This window comes from Glycine max, chromosome 10 (assembly GCF_000004515.6).
Source record: "Glycine max cultivar Williams 82 chromosome 10, Glycine_max_v4.0, whole genome shotgun sequence".
Classification (NCBI taxonomy): Eukaryota; Viridiplantae; Streptophyta; class Magnoliopsida; order Fabales; family Fabaceae; genus Glycine; species Glycine max.
The window spans coordinates 26488610-26509520 of record NC_038246.2 but is presented as its reverse complement, the minus strand read 5'-3'; the positions used below and the strand labels follow the sequence as shown (position 1 = coordinate 26509520).

At 31.6% G+C, this 20911-nt stretch overlaps 1 protein-coding gene and 1 pseudogene across 1 annotated transcript; both read right to left on the bottom strand.

Annotated features, from left to right (window-relative positions):
• Nucleotides 1-20911, bottom strand: part of LOC106794816 (uncharacterized) — a 189022-nt pseudogene that overhangs the window by 126240 nt on the left and 41871 nt on the right.
• LOC100305622 (uncharacterized) lies at nucleotides 11380-14845 on the bottom strand. Its single transcript, NM_001251167.2, is given in 3 exon segments — nucleotides 11380-11893; nucleotides 13425-13500; nucleotides 14742-14845. Coding segments are annotated over 3 exon segments (393 nt in total). The 5' UTR covers nucleotides 14754-14845; the 3' UTR covers nucleotides 11380-11588.

Below are 20911 nucleotides of genomic sequence, written 5' to 3'. Positions count from 1 at the left end.
TATATATTATATATAATTATTATGAAATTTGATGACTTTTAGTTATTATTATATTTTATGTGTTTGTGCCTTTTTTTTTTAATTGTGAGTGTTGTTTAATTGCTATTGTTCTTGTGAGATCTAAAATCCTTTTAAAACTTGAAAAATTGTACATGTTATAAACACATGTATTTCCTAATTGTATAATTTGAAATAAAAATTAATTTCAAAGGTATAAAACTAATAAATAATTTTATATAAGTCGTTATATTTATTAGTTAAAAGTTAGATATTTAAATAGTTAAAGTAAAAAAAAAAAAATACAGCCCCTTTCTAAGGGTTGTCAACTTGTGTCACACACAATCTTGCTAATAATATTGATATTTTTACTGTCTCTTATTTTAATTAGTTGAAATACTTTTTATCTATTAGATTAGTTTAACTAAATATGTAAAAAAATAGTTTAATATGTTGATATTATTATTATATGTTATAGATTATATATACATTTAAGAGTATATGATGATGTATTGCATTATGTATTTATTTTTGTATTAATGAAAATTATTGTACATATATGAATAAGTATGAATACATTTATGTGTAATTTTAATTTGAGTTTAATGTCTATGCATTGAGTGTGTAAAATAGTTTTATATCGTCATTAAATCACCGTTTGAATTACTTTAATTTAAGATAATTATTTTAAAAGTCAATCAATAAATTTACCATACATGATGGTTATGATTTGATAACTGTGTAAAAAAATTTACACGGTAAGTATATAATTCTTTTTCTCTTTTAATTTTAAAGTTTATGAATATCACTCCTTATTTTGGCCCCTCAAAAAATTCAGTGAAGATCAACCACTGCTTGTAAGTTTAAATTCTTTTTAAACTAATTTATATCTCTATTGGATTTTATCGAGTTTGAATAAATTTTTATGAAACTCGTCACAATTTTTACAATTTAAATTTCCTTGAATATGTTTAAAATATTAATTTTATATTTTAATTTTTTTTATATTTGATCCTTCAAATAATATTAGATTGTGGGTGATGGCCCATAACTCACCCCAAACCTACAAATTGTTATTGTCTAGTTATTGATAACATATTATTTATTTATATATAAGTTAATTTCACTCAAAGTTGTTAGAACCGTTGGATCAAAATTTTGATTTGCCAACAACCATTGATTTAGTTTAGGCTAAAATATGTTTGGGGTCGCTTTTAGTCTTTTTTGGTTCGGAATTAGATTGGGTTATCCAAAATTACGTGCCAATTGTCAATGTGTCAACTGCTGAATTGGAACTTGCCATGTGTCATGTAAATCATGCAGGTTTTGATGATGTCAAAAAGAATTTTCTTGATAATGATTGTCATCATAAAAAAGGGAGAGAATATGAATGTATGAATACATGAATTTTGATGATGTCAAAGAAGAATCAAACAAGGCTGCTACAAAGGATAAGCATTGCTTCAAAATTAATACAAGATTGCTTCAACAAATAAAGCCTTGCTTCAAGATCACTTTAAGATCAAGTCTTGCCTCAAAACAAAGTGTTTTCAAGACATGGAAGGCTCTGGTAATCGATTACCAGGCAGTGTTTGATTACCAGTAGACAAGTTTGAAAAAAAGCTGTTAAAAAGGGTTTTGAATTTGAATTTAGAACCTGTAATCGATTACCAGATGTTTGTAATCGATTACCAGCAATGGAACTCTGGAAATTAAAATTTAAAAGTCATGACCCTTCAAAATATAATTGTGTAATTGATTACCAGAAACCTGTAATCGATTACAAGTGAAAAAATTCAGAAAATGCTTTTTGAAAAGACACATCTCTTCAAACCATTTTGAAAAGGCACGAAGGGTCTATATATATGTGTGTCTGATTTCAAAAAGCAAGAGAGAGATATTCCAAGAGAACTTCATTACCAAATGTTCTCTCAACAAATCTTGGGCAAACACTTGCAAATTTATTGAAGAGTTCATCCAGGAACTTCAATTGTAATATCTATCTCCTTAAGAGATAATTCTTCTTCTTCTTCTTATTCAAAGAGATTGATTAAGGGACCGAGGGTCTCTTAAGTTGTAAGGATTCCTGAACACAAGGGAAGGGTTGTCCTTGTGTGATTCAGACTTTGTAAAAGGATTTTTACAAAGAGAGTGGAAAATCTCAAGTGGGTTGCTTGAGGACTAGACGTAAGCACGGGAAGTGACCGAACCAGTATAAATCGAGTTTGCATTTCTCTCTTTCCTTATCTCATTTATTTTATTGCAATCAATTTTGTCTTGCATGTTTAAAGAACATTATTAAATTGATTGCTGTTTTTTCTTCTGCATTATGAGCCTATCATTTAGAAAGGGGTTAAAAGTTTGTTAGTGGAAAATTAATTCACCCCTTCTTAAGTTATTGAGGCCACTTGTCCAACAAGTGGTATTAGAGAGGGATTCTTGTATAAAGTTTAGAAACTTCAAGAATAGATATGGTCTCATCCAACTTTCCATTTCCTGAGGGAAATTCTATTAATAGGCCTCTTTTGTTTTCAATGGCGAGGGTTACCACTATTGGAAAACCCGAATGCAGATCTTTATTGAAGTCATAGATTTAAATATATGGGAAGCCATTGAATTTGATCCCTTTATTCCTACAATGGTAGAGAGAAATGCAACTATAGAAAAACCTAGAGAAGAAGAAGATAATGATTTCATATTTTTTGTGAAGAGGTTCAATAAATTTCTGAGAATCAAAAAAAAATCAAAGGAAATCAAACATCAATCCAAAGAAGAAAGAAGAAGATTCCTCCTTAGCCCCAAAACGCTATGAATGTGATCAACCTGGGCACATGAGATTCGAGTGTCCTGTGTTTAAAAGAAGAATGGAAAAATACGACAAAAGGAATTTCAAAGAAAAGAAAGCATACATCACTTGGGAAGATAATGACATAAATTCTTCAAGTGATTCAGAAAATAAAATCATAAATCTGGGTCTCATGGCGAAAGACTATGAAAGCGGAGAAGAGGTAATGTTTTCTAACTATGACTTATCTATTTCTTTTGATGAACTTCAAGATGCATTCAATGACTTGCATAAAGAATCTATTAAACTTTTCAAATTAGTTTCATATTTTAAGAAAACTATTTCAAGTTTAGAAAAGGAAATTTTGAAATTGAAATTTGAATTTGAAAATTTAAATTTGATATTGGAAGTTGGAAGTTGGAAGTTGGGAGTGGAAGTTGGAAGTTGGAAGTTAAAATTGGAAATTGGAAGCAGAAGTTGGAAGTTGGGAATGGAAGTTGGAAGTTGGAAGTTGAAATTGGAAATTGGAAGCGGAAGTTGGAAGTTGGAAGTTGAAATTGGAAGTGGAAGTTACAAATTGGAAGTTGAAATTTGAAATTTGAAATTGAAATTTGAAATTTGAAATTTAAAATTTAAAATTTAAAATTTAAAATTTAAAATTTAAAATTTAAAATTTAAAATTTAAAATTTGAAATTGAAATTTGAAGATTTAAAAATTATTATTACCAAATTTAGTCTTGTTACTAGTTCTACTTCTTTTATGGTGATAAGAAAGGAAGATCATAGTGCATCAAAATGTTATATTAGAAACAATGATAGTAGCATTGGAAGAATGGTATGAGTTCCAAAAAGATCCTTACTCAAAACTAACATACAAGGACCCAAGAAAATTTGGGTACCAAAATCAATATGATTATATGAATGATGGACTCCTTGAAGCGAAGTTGAGACACTAATAGCGGTTGCTCCAAACACATGGCGGGAGATGCATCAAAGTTTATTCATATTTCTCCCAAAAATAATTAATATGTGATTTATGGAGACAACAAACAAAGGCCACTTGATCAACAAGCCCACCAAGTGGTATCAAATGATACCAACAGGTCACTTGTCTTTGATTGATTACTTTTGATTAGTTTTGCCTATGATGATTGTGTATAAGAGTTATGTTGATTGTCTTTGATGATTATTTTTTATTATTGTTCTTGATTGAGTTTTGATTGTCTTTGATGATTGCTTTTTATGATTGTTCTTGATTGAGTTTTGATTGTCTTTAATGATTGTTTTTTTATGATTGTTTTTTATTGAGTTTTTTATTGTCTATGATGATTGTCTTTGAGAGTTATTATGATTGTTTTTTATGATTGATTTTGATGATTGTGTTTGAAGGTTATGTTGATTATTGATTTACTTTTGTTGATTTTTCTTTATTATATATTTTAATTGTTTTATGGTGGATATGTATTTTTGTGGGTGCAAAATAGTTTGTTTTAATGCCTTTTGGTATCACTTGACTCTCATACATTGCAACAAGTGATTTTTCTCCTCTCTGCTCATGATTTGTTTTTAATGTTGACAAAGGGGGGTAGATAGATAAAAGCTAAAATAGTAAGGGAAATTATCTGTTATTTATGAGACAGCTTTTTATATATGAAATCTATGAAATCTTCAACTGTCTCATATAAGCAATCATTACAAAAACCAAGGGGGAGTAAACTATATACAAATAGATATTTTTTGTTGTTGCTCCTAACCTACAGGTGGTTGTCATCATCAAAAAGGGGGAGAGTGTAAATCATGCAAGTTTTGATGATGTCAAAAAGAATTTGCTTGATAATGATTGTCATCATCAAAAAGGGGAAGAATGTGAATGTATGAATACATGAATTTTGATGATGTCAAAGAAGAATCAAACAAGGCTGCTACAAAAGATAAGCATTGCTTCAAAATTAATACAAGATTGCTTCAACAAATAAAGCCTTGCTTCAAGATTACTTTAAGATCAAGTCTTGCCTCAAAACAAAGTGTTTCCAAGACATGCAAGGCTCTGGTAATCGATTACCAGTAGACAAGTGATGTGCCATCATTTTCTTCTATTTTCTAAACCCTTTTTGCACCATTTTAATTACTGATTGGTCTTAATTGTCAATTAATTAGGCAGTTTTATTATTTGGGCTCATTTAGCTAATTTGATGTTTTCAATCTAATTTCAGGAATTAATGAAACATTGGGCTTAATCCGGATTTTGGTTGTGGACTTGAAGACGGCAAATAAAGCAGCGCTTACCTTAGTTAATTTCTAATTAGGAAATTTCGCAATTTTATTTTATGTGGTTTAGTGTTTATTTCGTTTTGGGCCAGAGAATTGTAATAGGGCCTAGTGACTTTGAGTGACTCTTTTTAAATAGCAACCTTGGGATTCGTGCAAGGCTATTCTGTTATGTTATTCATTATTCAGAGCTTTGTTTAGGTTTTTACGTTTTTCTGCTTGAATGCTACTGTTTCGTTCTTAATGCAATTTTCCATTTTCTGCTTCTAATAACAATTTCGTTCTTGTTTCTTCTTCTACTTTCATTTACGTTTCTGCTTCATTTACGTTTCGGGTTTTAGTTTCATTTGCGTGTTCTGTTTGAATCTATGGAAGACTAGATTTTCTGGTGTTGTTTCCTTTTGAGGACGAAGCCCAACTCTCTTTGAGGTTTCGTTTATAATGTAGCTTCCTGGCAGTTTCCCCTTCACCAGTTAACCCAAATTCGTGAACATTAATCAGTGCACGCTTCGTGTTCGATTAATTGCCTCTGAGCCTAACTTGCGTTCATGCTTAATGGACGAAGGGCTAACTGGTGTATGTGTTGCCTAATCACGTATTGACAACCCTAAGTTGATTTTCGCTAAGTAAATTGAAATAGGGTTGGATTAAGTGGTTAACTGTTAGGGACGAATTCTCCATAACCCAGGATAAGAAAATGGCTTCTGAATCAGAGGAAACAACCCATTTTTAATATTAGTAGTTTCGTATTCTAGTTTACTTGTTCTGTCCTTTAAATCACAAAACAAACAAACCCCCTCAATCGTTACTGTTACTGCAAGTGTATTATGAACATTTGGTTTATCATTGCTCGTTGGGAAACGACCTAGGATCACTTCCTAGTTACTGCATTTTCATGTTTATTTGATTCGGGTACGGCCTCGATCAACAAGTTTGAAAAAAAGTTGTTAAAAAGGGTTTTGAATTTGAATTTTGAACCTGTAATCGATTACCAGATGTTTGTAATCGATTACCAGCAACGAAACTCTAGAAATTCAAATTCAAAAGTCATGACCCTTCAAAATATAATTGTGTAATCGATTATCAGAAACCTGTAATCGATTATCAATGAAAAAATTCAAAAAAAAGCTTTTTGAAAAGACACATCTCTTCAAACCATTTTGAAAAGGCACGAAAGGCCTATATATATGTGTGTCTGATTTTAAAAAGCAAGAGAGAGATATTCCAAGAAAACTTCATTGCCTAATGCTCTCTCAACAACTTTTGGGCAAACACTTGCAAATTTATTGAAGAGTTCATCCAGGAACTTCAATTGTAATATCTTTCTCTTAAAGAGAGAATTCTTCTTCTTCTTCTTCTTATTCAAAGAGATTGATTAAGGGACCGAGGGTCTCTTAAGTTGTAAGGATTCTTGAACACAAGGGAAGGGTTGTCCTTGTGTGATTCAGACTTTGCAAAAGGATTTTTACAAAGAGAGTGGAAAATCTCAAGTGGGTTGCTTGAGGACTGGACGTAAGCACGGGAAGTGACCGAACCAGTATAAATTGAGTTTGTATTTCTCTCTTCCCTTATCTCATTTATTTTATTGCAATCAATTTTGTCTTGCATGTTTAAAGAATGTTATTAAATTGATTGTTGCTTCTTCTTTTGAATTTTGAGCCTATCATTTAGAAGGGGATTAAAAGTTTGTTAGTGGGAAATTAATTCACCTCTTCTTAAGTTATTGAGGCCACTTGTCCAACATGTCAAATCTAGATCGAGATCAAGATTGGGAGAGGAGTGTTGCAGCCTTGTAGGGTGGAAGAGGATGTATGATGCTACTAGTGTAAGATTACAAGCAGGATGCCAAGCAGAGGTTCGTCGACTTGTGCTGTTAGTTTTGTTTTCTTTTCCACCAAGAACACTGTTTGTCTTTTCTTTTCTTGTGCACATATTTTGTCCTATGTAATTCTTTCATGGCAAACACGAGGCTTCAAATGCCATGGAAGCTTTTTATGTTTGCCTATGATTGCAACGGAAGACATCATTTTATTCTTTTTGTTTTGGTTGATTTCAATTTGTTTCTTTTTACTGAGTTTAAATGACTGGATTTTCCCATCTTTTGAACCAAATTGTATACGGATTTCCTATTGAACATCCTCTGGCTGAAAGCAGACCACTCCAGGAACTTCTTGGGCATTTTGTATTTGATTGCTTCCTAGTGTTACTTGTTGAATCCTAGTATTACTTTGATAGAATGACATTATTCTCTAGAACAAACAAACACACAAGATGAATTTCCTGATGCAGTCCACCACACACGTCTACTCCGACAGGGAAAAGCCTTCTTCGACGGAGACGACAATGATGACGACTTCCCCCGCAGACGGCGCATTGTCTTTGGAGAGTCTCGTCTCTGACGACCCCTACACCCAAGTCGAGCACTTCGATGGATAGTTCGAGGGCAAAAACGGCACTCAAAGTTCCAAAAATGACCCATTTTGTCCAAGCAAGTGGATGTTTCCGAAGATGAAGGTGGAAGGTGGAGGTTTACAAAAGAGAAGATGAAGGTGAAGGTCGAAGAACATGAACCATAAGAAGCGGACCTTTTTTATTCATACTAGAGAGTTGCCCGTGCCGATGCACGTGCTAATTCTAATATTTGAGTATTGATAAATGTAAATTATTACTACATGTATAAAATTTTATAATTTTGTTAATTGTGATGATAATAATGTTAAAGTATCGGTAGAAAAAAAACATTAAATACAGTATGAATATGAAACTAACCTGATCCAATTGTAGATAGTTTTAGATGATATTGTTGTGATTATCATTACTAACATGTTGTTGTAGTGAATGAGAGGCTGCACAATGAACATAAATGAATGTATTGATTGCATATATAGATAAGATTTGTGAACGTTTAAAAATCCCAATTAGGATATTGCTAATATATACAATACTAACCTCAAAAGGGGTAAATTGATGTAAATATGCTTGAGCGGCTGTGACCTATTAACAAATTTGTAGCATTTCCCTTGTTTTTGTTCTCCTGCAACATAAAGAAATAAAGCTATTATATCAAATTTTATTGAGATTTAATCATAATGAAATTGCAAAAGAGTGTGCATGTTGAAAGTAGTATAAGTAATGTTAAAGTAAAATACTTAGTGTATTGTAGTTCTCTAATTAGAAATTGATATGTTGAAAATGAAGTCAATTAGTAATGTTGTAGGTAGGAAATGTTAGTATGTGTTACTGTATAGTTTGATAGAAAATGAATCTGATTAATGATAATGCATATGTAACAATAAGAATTTGGGATGCATACCTTGTTTATAAGTTTGCAAATACTTCTTTGTATACTACATTAATGGTAGTATTTTTTGGAGTGTCTTCTTTATCATGAATAAGAATATGCAGTCCGTTGTTACTTTACACTCGTGAAAGTGCAACATATAGCTAACCATGGGAAAATACTAGGTTTGGTAAATGCTTCGGCACGGGCTAATAAAAATATTTGAGATTTGATAAATGTCAAATATTTTGATGATGCCAAAGAATCAAGAGTTAAGCAAATTCCAAAGATTCAAGAATCTAGTTTCAAGAATCAAGATCAAGATTTAAGACTCAAGATTCAAGAATCAAGAGAAGACTCAATCAAGATAAGTACTAAAAAAGTTTTTCAAAACATTGAGTAGTACAAGAAGTTTTCACAAAATCATTACCAAAGAGTTTTACTCTATGGTAATCGATTACCAGAAGGTAGTAATCGATTACCAGTGTTTTAAAACGTTAAGATTTCAAATTTCAAGAGTCACAACTTGTGTTTAAACATTTTCAAATCATTTTAAACTTGTGTAATCGATTACACAATACTTGTAATCAATTACCAGAGCTTCTAAACGTTTTGATTTTCAAAATTTAAACTAAGGAGTCACATCTATTGATGTGTAATCGATTACACCTTGATGGTAATCAATTACCAGTAACTGATTTCAAAAAATAAATTTCCAAAAGTCACAATTCTTCAAGTGACTTGTTTCTGAAGATTTTTTCAAAAGTCACAACTTTTTAAGTGACTAGTTTTCAAAAGAGTCACAATTTTTAAGGTGACTAGTTTTAAAGAAATTGCCAAGAGTCACAAACTTTAACTAGAGTCATTAAGAGATTATAAATATGTGACCATGGCATGAATCTTTTAATCTATCTTTAATCAATCTTTCAATATCTTCTTTCATCTCTTTCAACACTTTACAGATCTTTCTAACTCATTTCTCTTCATCTTTCTAAAAGTTTTTGTTCAGTACTTTCTCTTTCAAGAAAAGTTCTTTGATAAAAAACTTGTGTTATTCTTTTTCATTCTCTTCTCCCTTTGCCAAAAGAATAGAAGAACTAACCGCCTGAATTCTTTTGTGTCTCCCTTCTCTCTTTCCAAAAGATTCAAAGACTAACCGCCTGAGAATTCTTTTGATTCTTCCCTTCCCCTTAAACAAAAGATCTCAAAGGACTAACCGCCTGAGATATCTTTTGTTTCCCCTTACAAAGATTCAAAGGACTAACCGCCTGAAAATTCTTTGTCCCAACACATTGGAGGGTACATCCTTTGTGGATCAGTTCAAGTGGAGGGTACATCCACTTGGTTTTTCAAAGAGAACAAGGGAGGGTACATCCCTTGTGGATCTTTGGCTTGTAAAGGATTTTACAAGGTTGAAAGAAATCTCAAGAACCGCAGGTTGCTTGGGGACTGGATGTAGGCACGGTTTGTGGCCGAACCAATATAAATCTTGTGTTTGTCTTCTTCTTCCCTACACTCTTTAATTTCCGCTGTGTACTTTTAATTATCGCTTTTACTTTTGGTTAAGTTTCTATTTCTGTTCTTTACTTTCTTAACTTAGTAGTAAAAGCCCAATTGAATCTAGTAACATTAAGAAGGATAGATTTTTAATTAGTCAAGGCACGTTCATAATTAATTCAATCCCCCGCCCCTTCTTAATTATTCTGAGGTCACTTGATCCAACAAAATGGACCTGTAATTAGGGGTCAAGGATACATAAGTGCTCAGCTTCTTTCTCGTTTCTTGTTCACGGCCAAAATGAAAACGGAAGTGCACTTTGGGTGAGTTGTCACAGGAGGAAAATGGAAATGGGGAAAATGGAAATGGGATACTCGTCACAAAAGAGAATTTGAAATGGCGGTCTAACCCCAAATCCAGCGGTCACTTCAGCGCATACAAATAAAATTTTCTTGGAAACATACATGCATCGGTAACTGAAGGAAAAAAAATGCAAAAGACAAAAAGTAATAAATGTAGCATGACAGTGACATTTTTGAGCGAGAAATAGGGTGCGTAATATTGCAACACGTAAGCACTGGTACGCCCACGTTAGCATTGTCAGGACCTTGTTTGTATAAGATAGATGATAACAAAAAAAAATTGATATGTAGTAGGTTCGGATAACCAAAGGCTAGCAACATTTAAATTTTAGGAGAGCCAAAAACGTATTTATTTCAAACTTTTTCATATTTAGAGGGATTGTGACACATTAGGAAAAACTAACAACCCATAAGAAAGATAATTTTTTTTATCACATCACATTTGAATTTTTTTAATAATAGCACATTTTAATTTGAATAAAAAAGAGACTTTTAATAAAAGAATAATTTTAAATTATTTATAAATACAACATAAGAAAAATTATTATGCAACTATAAGATTTTATTTTTAATTTTTACAGGCCCTTATGTTGTGGGTTTTGTGTGGTCGCACTTCAAAACAAGGCTCAGGACCAGCCTGAGATTGATCAAAGGAGAGCTCGGAAAAAGGCCAAAACATTACACATAATCAATCGAGGAAGAAGAAATGACAAGAGTTCGTTGGGTTTCATCGAACTTGTGAGAGTTTAGGCAAGTGCCATGGAATTTTTTTTTTTTTTGTTATAAGTGATTTTGGCGATTTAAAATCATCAAAAATCATGTTTTAATATTTAAATTAAAACTAAACTCTAATGGTTAAATTCTGTCACAAATTACAAATTCATTATCTTTTGTGACACTTAATGACAAGAGGAACTAAAAGAACATTTTTTATAAATAAGAACTAAAAAATCAAATTTAAATTTGGAGCACTAAAAACTAATTATTCAATTTGAAAGATGAAAAACATATTTAAACCATAATTTTAATGTGAGTACCCCATAATATGGCTCACATGCAAAGAAAATTATTCATCAATTGTCTTCCTTGAATGCTGCATAAGAAATTCACAAGCCCAAATAAGCGGAAAATAAGCTCTTCCCAATAGGATCACGGCGTGGTAAGAACATAAAGAAGAGAACAAAAACAGTAATAAGAACAGCGACAAGTTAAATTCTAAATTATAGCACACTTGAAATGTATCTCATGTGAAAAATCGGCCACAAGTTATTGAAGCTTAGAAACCAGTAACACTGTAACAGCACACCAATGCAAATATATTAGCTGACATGCACAAAGCACATCATATACTATATGAAACAGACCTACTTCCACATAGAAAAATAGAACCACAAATGCCTTAAGCAACAGTTTCAACAGCAGTTTCTGAAGGCTTGGTTTCAGGGTCAGCTGAGGCAACATGTGCAGCTTCTGGAGGCTTGTTTTCTGAGGCAACAGGTCCACTTTCTGAAGCCTTGTTATCATTCTCAGCTGAGGTAACAGGTGCAGTTTCAGAAGGCTTGTTTTCAGGTGGTTGTGCTTCATCCACCCAGAATGCCGTCTTCTTTCCGGATTTGGAAACGGCTTGCAGAACTTCGTCCGGCTGCACATTTCCTTTCACTGTCACCTTCTGCTCCTTCAGATCAATGTCAAATGACTCAACACCTATAAATATTAACACCATTATTTTGATATATGTATTTATTTTCTCAGAAAATGTTAGCAATTAGTATTTTATGTTAATAAGGGGATTCGAAACCATGACCATTATTTTGATATAACATTGCAATTTGGCGGAACTGCAAGCCATATTAAAATTAGACAATATTTTCTTCTTCCATCAACAAAACCATAGAAGCAAATCAACTTTGAGACTTGTAGAATTCAATTATATACACTTTTAGCAATTGTTTCCAATTTTCCATTCAGATAAAGGAAATTGAAACCACAGTTATGGTTAGAGTTGGTGCTGATGTAGCATATTTTAGTGCCTATCTCCTTGCCAGGGAAATGTTATATGTTTAAATGGCATGCACAATGTCACAAATTAGAAAGTTGATACATTTCATAGATGGTAACGAAAATGGTGGCAGAAAAATTTTCCAGGATAAAGAATTTACAGAGTAATATAGTCAGGGAACATGATCTTTTTACGGGGAAAATTGAAGTTTCATTGAATTGGATTGTGACTCCATCAGAAAGAATCTTCTTCTATAAAGCTAAATCTAATAATGGACAGTGAGCAAAACTTTTGCATGGCATTCCATCCTAGAATAATACAAGTTCAAGAAAAGGTTATTTCCATCACCTTGTTGTGTTGTGTCACACAATACTTACTAAAATTGGAAGGTTTTGAAAATCTATGAAACATGTCTCAGACTTCAATGAAATGATCATATTAGATGTTAGATATTAAAATACAGATTAGAAACTATAACCCTTGAACCTACATGCAATTACTATGAAGATAAATTCAAGAAAATCAATGCAAAATCGTAAAGAGGGGTTATTCATAATACCCAACGGAAGATCACAGATTTTAAGTGGAATGTTACATTAATACACACAAGTTGAAACTAAGGACAGAAATATCAGACCAGCAACTTAAAATGAAGAAAAATAGAATCATTGATCACCTAAGGATGGCTTACAATGGCGGCTATAGAAGCAGCATCAAATTCAGACTACATTCAAAAGAAGTAGCCAGCCTTAACAGCCCTTGACTTGTGCAGGGTATTCTTGATTATGTCCGAAAGTTAATTGTGAACAGGAAAACCACTTAATCACCCAACAGAAAATGGCAAGAAGTTTAAGAGAAAAAGATATTAATTGGGACTTCGGGTGTTTAACATTACAAATAGCATTATACACAGATTTAAAGAAATTATACAAAGGAATGAAAAAGAACATCAAAATTAACAAAATAGCTTACAAACATTTAAAACCAAATAGTTATAATAATTAGAAATTTAGAATGTGAAGCATGCAGCATATTTTTTGATTGTGATAAAACTGACAGAAGCAAGGCACTACTTTGTCAATGGAATTGACAGAGAACACACAGGTTTGATCTGCATTTTTCCTAGTTTAATACTACTACAAAAAAATTCACATGTAATATACTACATTGCTACAATTACTAGATCATTTTCATTTTGGATCTGATAGTAGAAATAGCTTGCAGGAATAGAAATACCTTCCATTTTTTCCAAAACCCTGTTTACAGCTCCAGCACACCCTTGACATGACATACCAACTTTGAGGACAACGGTCTGCAACCATAATGGGAAAATTCAGACTTAAGGAGCAGAGAAAAGCATTAAATAATCATCTTAACCCCCAACATCACCCATATATAAAAGAAACAAATTCTTAATTAAAATTTAATGTGAACTATAATCAATTTTCAAAGGGTACGAAATGCAAGATGAAGAAGAAGAGACCAAAGCAGGGAATCAGACACAAAAGTAGGGACAACAAGAGATTAATATACTATCATCTTTTAACTGTTGCTGTTAAAGTGAGATTCTAATGAACTTGATGTATCTGACATTAAACTAGATTTTGAAGGTTCAGATATAATAACACAGAAAACAGGAACTAGGTACGTGGAGTCATATTCAAAGACAATAAGAATCAACTGAAATCCATTCCAGTAAACTAAACAAAAAACAAAATGACAGCTTTTAATATTAGGGGACCATAATATAAGACTTTTAACAAATAAGGAAGGACAAGCTATTACTTTCTTACTATTAAATTAGATTTGAGGTTCTAATAATTAGTTTGTTTCCAAGCAATAATGTTGAATTCTATATCAAGCAATCATATTGTTTATTGGAGCAAATCATTGGGAAGAAAAAAAAAAAAAAAAGAGAGATAAGGATATCAGATATGTTAAATTAAATAAAACCGTTCAGGACAAGCTCTTCAACCATTGATAGAGTAACTGAAGATCGATAAAAAAATTAATTCATATGCACAAAACAACTGAAACCACTTTCAACTTTATCCCTTCAGAACCCAAAGCAAGTATTGATCTGCTACTTCATAGAAGGATTCTTATGAGCAGATGTTTAACTTTCTCAAATAAGCTAATTGAAACTCAAAATTCCAAACCCAATAATTACTAGCACTTCATTTTAGGATTCTCAACCAAAAACATTAAAAGCTTTGAAATGAAATCCTATTTTTTCAAGAATTAAATTTCATGGGCAATCATATTCCAAACAAAAGATTCCATCTTTACCAATATATACAGCAATAAAATCACTCTTCCGACCTAATTCTCAAAGCTATCTAAATTAGTAATTATCACGAACAAAAAAAGGTACCAACAAAATCCTAATATCCCAACTCAGAAACTCATCAAGTAAAGCACAAACACCTGGAACAAAGAACCATATCAAGCAATAATAATAATAATAATAAACCCCGAAACTAAATGATTGAGCAAAAGAAAACTGCGTGAAGAGCAAAAGGCAAGAATAAAAACAGAAAGGGGTATGAGGACCTGAGAAGACATGGTTATGTGTATGGAAGAAAGTGAAGAAACAAAGAAGGAATAAAAATATATTCCAAACTGGTTCTTTGTAATGGAATATAGAGGGTTGTGGTGAATGGTGAAGGGTGTGTAAGGGTGGTGTCTTTATAGCCAAACCAAACCCCCCGTAGTGAGGGTGCGTGTGGTGCAAGACAGAACAGTAGGATTCTGCAAAGAGGGCAATTTGGTGGGCCATTGTAGATTAGTAAATATTATTCTTGTTATTTTTTACGTTTGATTTTCATTCTTGGTCCAAATCTAACGTTTTATCAAGGTTTTTGGTATTACTTTAACTTGCCTAACGTTTTCTTTTTTCTTTTTTTTCCCTTTTCCCTAATTTGCTCCACATATAATGCATCGTATGAAAAGAATTTGGGATAAATTATTGTCTATCATCTAATATTTTTATTTATTATGTTTTAAAGAGACTTTTATGATTTAAAAGTTATATATGAGAGTGATAGATTAAAAGAGAGAATAGATTAAAAAAAATACCTAAAAACATTCTGGTGGAAGAAATATTCCTAAGAATGTTGTCATTGAAGAATAGTTTCTAAAAGTATTATTTTTCAAAATAACTATTTTAATTTATATAAAGAGAAGATTATGTGTATTTTATTTTAAAAATATCGACATATAAGGACTAATAAAATAATCTAACAAAATTTACGTGAAAATCTTTCTCACGTAGGATGGCAACGTTTTTCAGGTACAACTTTTGAGAGATAATCCTAGAATCGAAATATAAATGCTTTGGAGTGCGCCTAATGGAATGTAATGTTAGTAGATTCAACTTTTTCTTTTTTTGGTAAAAGGTGATATATAGAAAGAGAGTCCCCTCCAATTCATAGGATTACATTACGCATTTAATCAACTGCGCCAGAGCAATATGAGATTTCTTTCAAGAAAGTTGTCCACCGATTAAGTGAACTTTTAGTGGTATAAGAAAAAGTCGAATATAATCGACATTTATAAAGAGGGTAAGTTGATTCTAAATTTTGATCACCTGTGATCCACATTGCAGATTCAACTTTATCATCAAGATATATAATTTTTTATCCTTAGGGATTCAACATGATGATATTAGTGGGATGACAACACTCATTATATTCAATTAAGTTAAACCAATTAGAATTTTCTATTCCAATAATTAATATGTACTTGTTAGTGCTGGTCTTCAAGACCCAGTAAGTCTCCACGAAAAAGACGAGCTCAAGAAGAAAGGATAAGAGAGAGAGAGAGAGATAGAAGGGATGCGAAAGGTGTTTGTTATTGCTTGTGTCTATTAGCGTGATTTACATCCTTTAGTAGTTGGTTACAATGGCATCATTCGTAACGACTATAACGGTATCCTAATTGCTAGGTAGTTATTCGTTGAAGCTTGGAGATTCGAAGCTGTTCTTCCCATGCATGGCTTAGGTCTGCAACACGTAATCCTTCAAACGTGTGGGGATGTTAACTTGCCTCTTGGGCTTTGCTGTTTGAAACTCTTTTCTGCTATCCTCACTGCTGGATGTATCAGTACTAATATTATAAGATAATTATATTAGCTATTTATTATTAGTGAGTTTTATTTTATGTGATCAAATTAAGTGAGCTCGTTAGATAACCAAATCAAATGATATGAACTTAAATGAGCATATGTCAGTGACCCATTAGGGGATAATGGGAATCCTCTTAGGTTAACATACTATAAGAAGACACTATGGTCCCCAATATACCGAACCGTCACATATAGTTTCTCTTCTCTCCATCTGAAGAGTTACGAAGGTCCTGTTAAGGAATAAGGTTCCGGTTGAGGAAGAACCATGAAACCACCGGTTACCTACGGATTCAGATTCTGCTGTGTTTGTTGATTAATTATTATGGATCCAGGTATTCCTAAAACTCTTCCTGATAATCTAATGTAATGTGTTTTTGGTGGTTATTAGTATTTTATAAAGATCCCCTAAAATTCCAACAAGTGGTATTAGAGTCACCATTATTATTTGATTATTGGGATTTAAAGTTATTTGATTCTAATTATACCTGGATTGCTTTGGTTATATGAACCCAAGTTTTTTTTTTTGGAACAACACATTAATTGTTGGTAAATTGGATATTTGATTTAAATTCGGGTGTATTTTGGTTTTTTAACATCGGTATTTGGATTTGTGAACGGCTTCTCTTCATGGCTATTGTTCATAATATATATATATATATATATATATATAAGGAAGTTTTTTGTGCATTTGGTTTTTTTTTATTTGTTATTTTTTTTGGTTAAAAAAAAGGAGGGGGAAAGTTATATAAGGGAGTACATAATGAAAATGTCTAACTTGGCATAAAAACTCAAAGCTTAAGATAGAGCTTGGTGAAGAACTGCTCGTGCATTTAGTTTTGATTTCACTTACTGTACACTTTTGGCAATTCAAAGTGAGCTATAACACTCAAAAGGACAAATGGTCCATTAATGAGCTTATATCTCATTGTGTGCAAGAGGAAGAGAGGCTATAGAAAGACACATTTGAAAGTGTTCATTTAAGCTTAACCTCTAAGAATAAAAAAAGGAAAACTAAGGCTGCTCTAAGCAAAAGAAACGAAAGAAAGATGTTTGTGCTATTTTAAGTATAAATCAATGATAGCATTAAATAGAATTTAAGGATATGATATTTACTTGCCGTAATTAATGTTTTATATTTTTTGCTATCATGATTGAAGTTAATTTAGCAGTACCAGATCTTTCCCAATTATTTGCATATCTAGAGATTTTTAATTAAATTGATTGACATGATATATTGTCAAAACAATCTCTATTGCGTAAATTAATTTAATTAGAATTGTATAGATATTAGTATAAAATTATTTATATGCGAATTGTGCTCAGTCCAAAGGAAGACACAATTTGGTCAAATAATTTTGTACCTGTGATGATAAATGTGTGGCAATTATAAGGTATTTTCATGTGAATTATAGTCGGCCCAAAGAAAGACTATGATTTGAAAGAATTTATTGTCAATATTTGATCATTGCATTGAAAGTACCAATTACAAATTAATTTCTCTGTCCAAATACTATGAATTAATGTTGTATTAGGTATCTTGTGATGGGTGTGTTCTGCAAAATATTTGCATGTTCTATTATATATATTTCTATATAACTAAATTATATGTGAAAGTAATGTAATTTTAAGACCTCACATTTATTATATTAAATTGTCTTGTATTTTTTGGTTAAATTGATTGAAACGTGTTGCCAAAGTAACCTCTGTTGCGTAAGTTGATTTGATTGAATTTATATGGATGTTACATGGAATTATTCATGCGAATTGTGTTTGGCTCAAAGGAAGACATAATTTGGCAGAATAATTACATGCTTGCGATGGTAAACATGTGGCGATTATAAATAGTGTGATTTTCCATGTGAATAATGAAATGTTCAAAGACAATCATTATTTGACCGGAATAATCATCATATAAGTTTTCCATGTGAGCAATGGAGTGTCCAAAGACAATCTTTGTTTGACAGGACTTATCACCAATGTTTGATCAATGCGTTAAGAGTACCACTTGCAGTTAGTCTTTTTCAATCCAAAGATTGAGGATTAATGGTGCGCTAGGTATCTTGTTTGGGTCTTGGAATTTACCATAAAGATTATTTGAGCATTGTATGTTTATTGTTCTCTTCTTTAATTCTTGTTGTTATTGTTACTACTATGGTTTAAATTACTCATATTATTTAAATCCCAAAGTTGCATGTATAAAATTTAGAGTTTGAGAAGAGTCAGTTCAGAGTTGAAGATATTGCATAATTTTTTTTCTAGAGAAGAAAAAAGAGAACAAGATACGAAATTTCCTTTTTGCTTTTGCAGGATGAGACATATTAAAAAAAGGTTTCATTTACACTATTTAGTGTGTGAAAATGGTAAACTTCTCATTTTTGTTTGTTTTAAAGTTAATTTCATTTTGTACCGAAGGATGTTAGTGGGTAGATTTTGGTTCTACTATTCACAAAAGCATGTCTATACGATGCTACCTATGGAGTCATCTGCCAAGTGATAATGAAAGATTCTTCTATGTAAGCGATGACATAAAGTTATAGTTGAAGTTATGAGAACTTTTATGTTGCTATAAAAGACTCAATTTCATTTGAATTTGGTTGAGACATATATTAAACTATTTATTAAACCAAATTTTATTTCTAATTTGGACAAATTCAGTTATTTTTATTCAATTAGAAATAATAAAGTTAGTCTCTCGTGTGATTCAAATGTTACAAGTTATGAGTTCCTTTATGGATATTTGAGTGTTCCTATTGCAAATATTTTTTTAGGTGGTACAAAACTTAAAATTAAATGAGAATTTTGTTACTTTATAACATAAGCGCTTAAGACATATCTCTTAATAGAGAATTTGGATGCTTGTGTTATAGAAAATTCTAGATCCTTTATATTGGTTGGACCTTATAGTCTATATTGAGTATATAAAGGGAAAATAAACAAATAAAATAGAATTCAGGTGCTGAAAGAAATAAAGATGTCTTAGAACTAATACATGCATATATTTGTGTTCTATTCCTTAGGGATTCATGGAATGAATAAATGTATTTTATTATTTACATAGATGATTCATCTTTATTTAAATTATGAGAAATTTTGGTCTCTAGACATTCAGTCTTTCAAAGATGAAGTTGAACTTCAACTAAGAAAAAGAAAGAAAATCAAGGTTGTCAAACGTGACCATGGGGATTACTATGGTATATATGACATAAGGTACAACGTTTGGAGTCCCCCATGTGTTTTTCTTCAATAATTGTGATTTTTTTTTATAACATGTAATGTTAGACAAACTTAGCATGAACAAAGTTGCAGAACAGATATGGTAAGAAGTTTAATTCTTCTATACCAAAGTCATTTTGGGGAAAGATATTAAAGAATATAATTTATATCCTTTTAGGGTACTAATTAAAGTAGTCACTACCCTATAGATATGAGTTGAGAAAATTCCAACATTAGGCATATACACATTTAGGGATGTGTGTCTTATAGGCTGCATGAAGGTAAGTTGGACTTGAAGATAATTAGTTATAATTTTGTTTTTGTTACATTTAAAGCTCTTACATGTATAAGTTTTACAATCCCACTTTAAGTTCATGTTTGACACATGCAAGACTCTTTGAGGAAATTGAGTTTGGAGGGGAAGGAAACACAAGGAGTGTTGTCTTTAAAGAATAATATGTTATTGGCAATAGATAAGCCTTTGTTTAAGAAACGGATATGGTAATTAAATAATGATGTTACTCATAACATTATTAAAATACATGACAACACTAAGATTCCCTCTCAAGCACCACCTAAAGTTCAAACTCAATAACCTCAAGAAGTGTCATTAAGAAGATCCACTAGAGAAAGGAAAAATGTAATTTGATATGATTATGTCATATTTCTTTAAAAACATGAATATGACATTAGGTTGACTGAGAAGGTTTAATTGACCTTAGTCAAGTCATGTTGTGTTCTAACTCTCAAGTGGATTGATGCCATAAATGATGTAATAATACCGATGGTTGAACATGACATTTGAGATATCATCAAATTGCTTGAAAGTGTAAAACCCATAAGTTGTAGATAAATATCTATAGTTGAAAGGGATTCAATAGGTAATTTTGAGATATATAAAGATTGTCTTGTCGCCTTAAGTTTTATAAGAAAGAAGACATGAATCACAAAGAGACTTTCTCTCTGATTTCTTAGAGACTTTCTTAGGACTACAATGACACTGGAGATCATTTTGATAATTGTTTTGCATAGATGGATGTAAAAATTACGTTTCTAAATGGAAACATTGATGAAACAATTTATATGGTACAACCATAAAACCTTGTTTGAAATTATCTAAAGTCTATGGTATGCAAACTAAAGAAATCCATTTATGCTTTTAAACAAGTCTCTCGTCTATGGTATTACAAAATTCATCAAGATTGTCTCTTATGGTGTTGAGGTAAATTTGGTTGATGATTATGTGTGCCAAACGTTTAGTGGGAGTAAATTTATTATTTTGGTATTGTATGTTGATGACATCCTACTATCATCATATACTTTATTGTTGCAAAGCAGTTATATTACAATTTATCATGTATGCTTAAGTTTATTTTTTTTATTA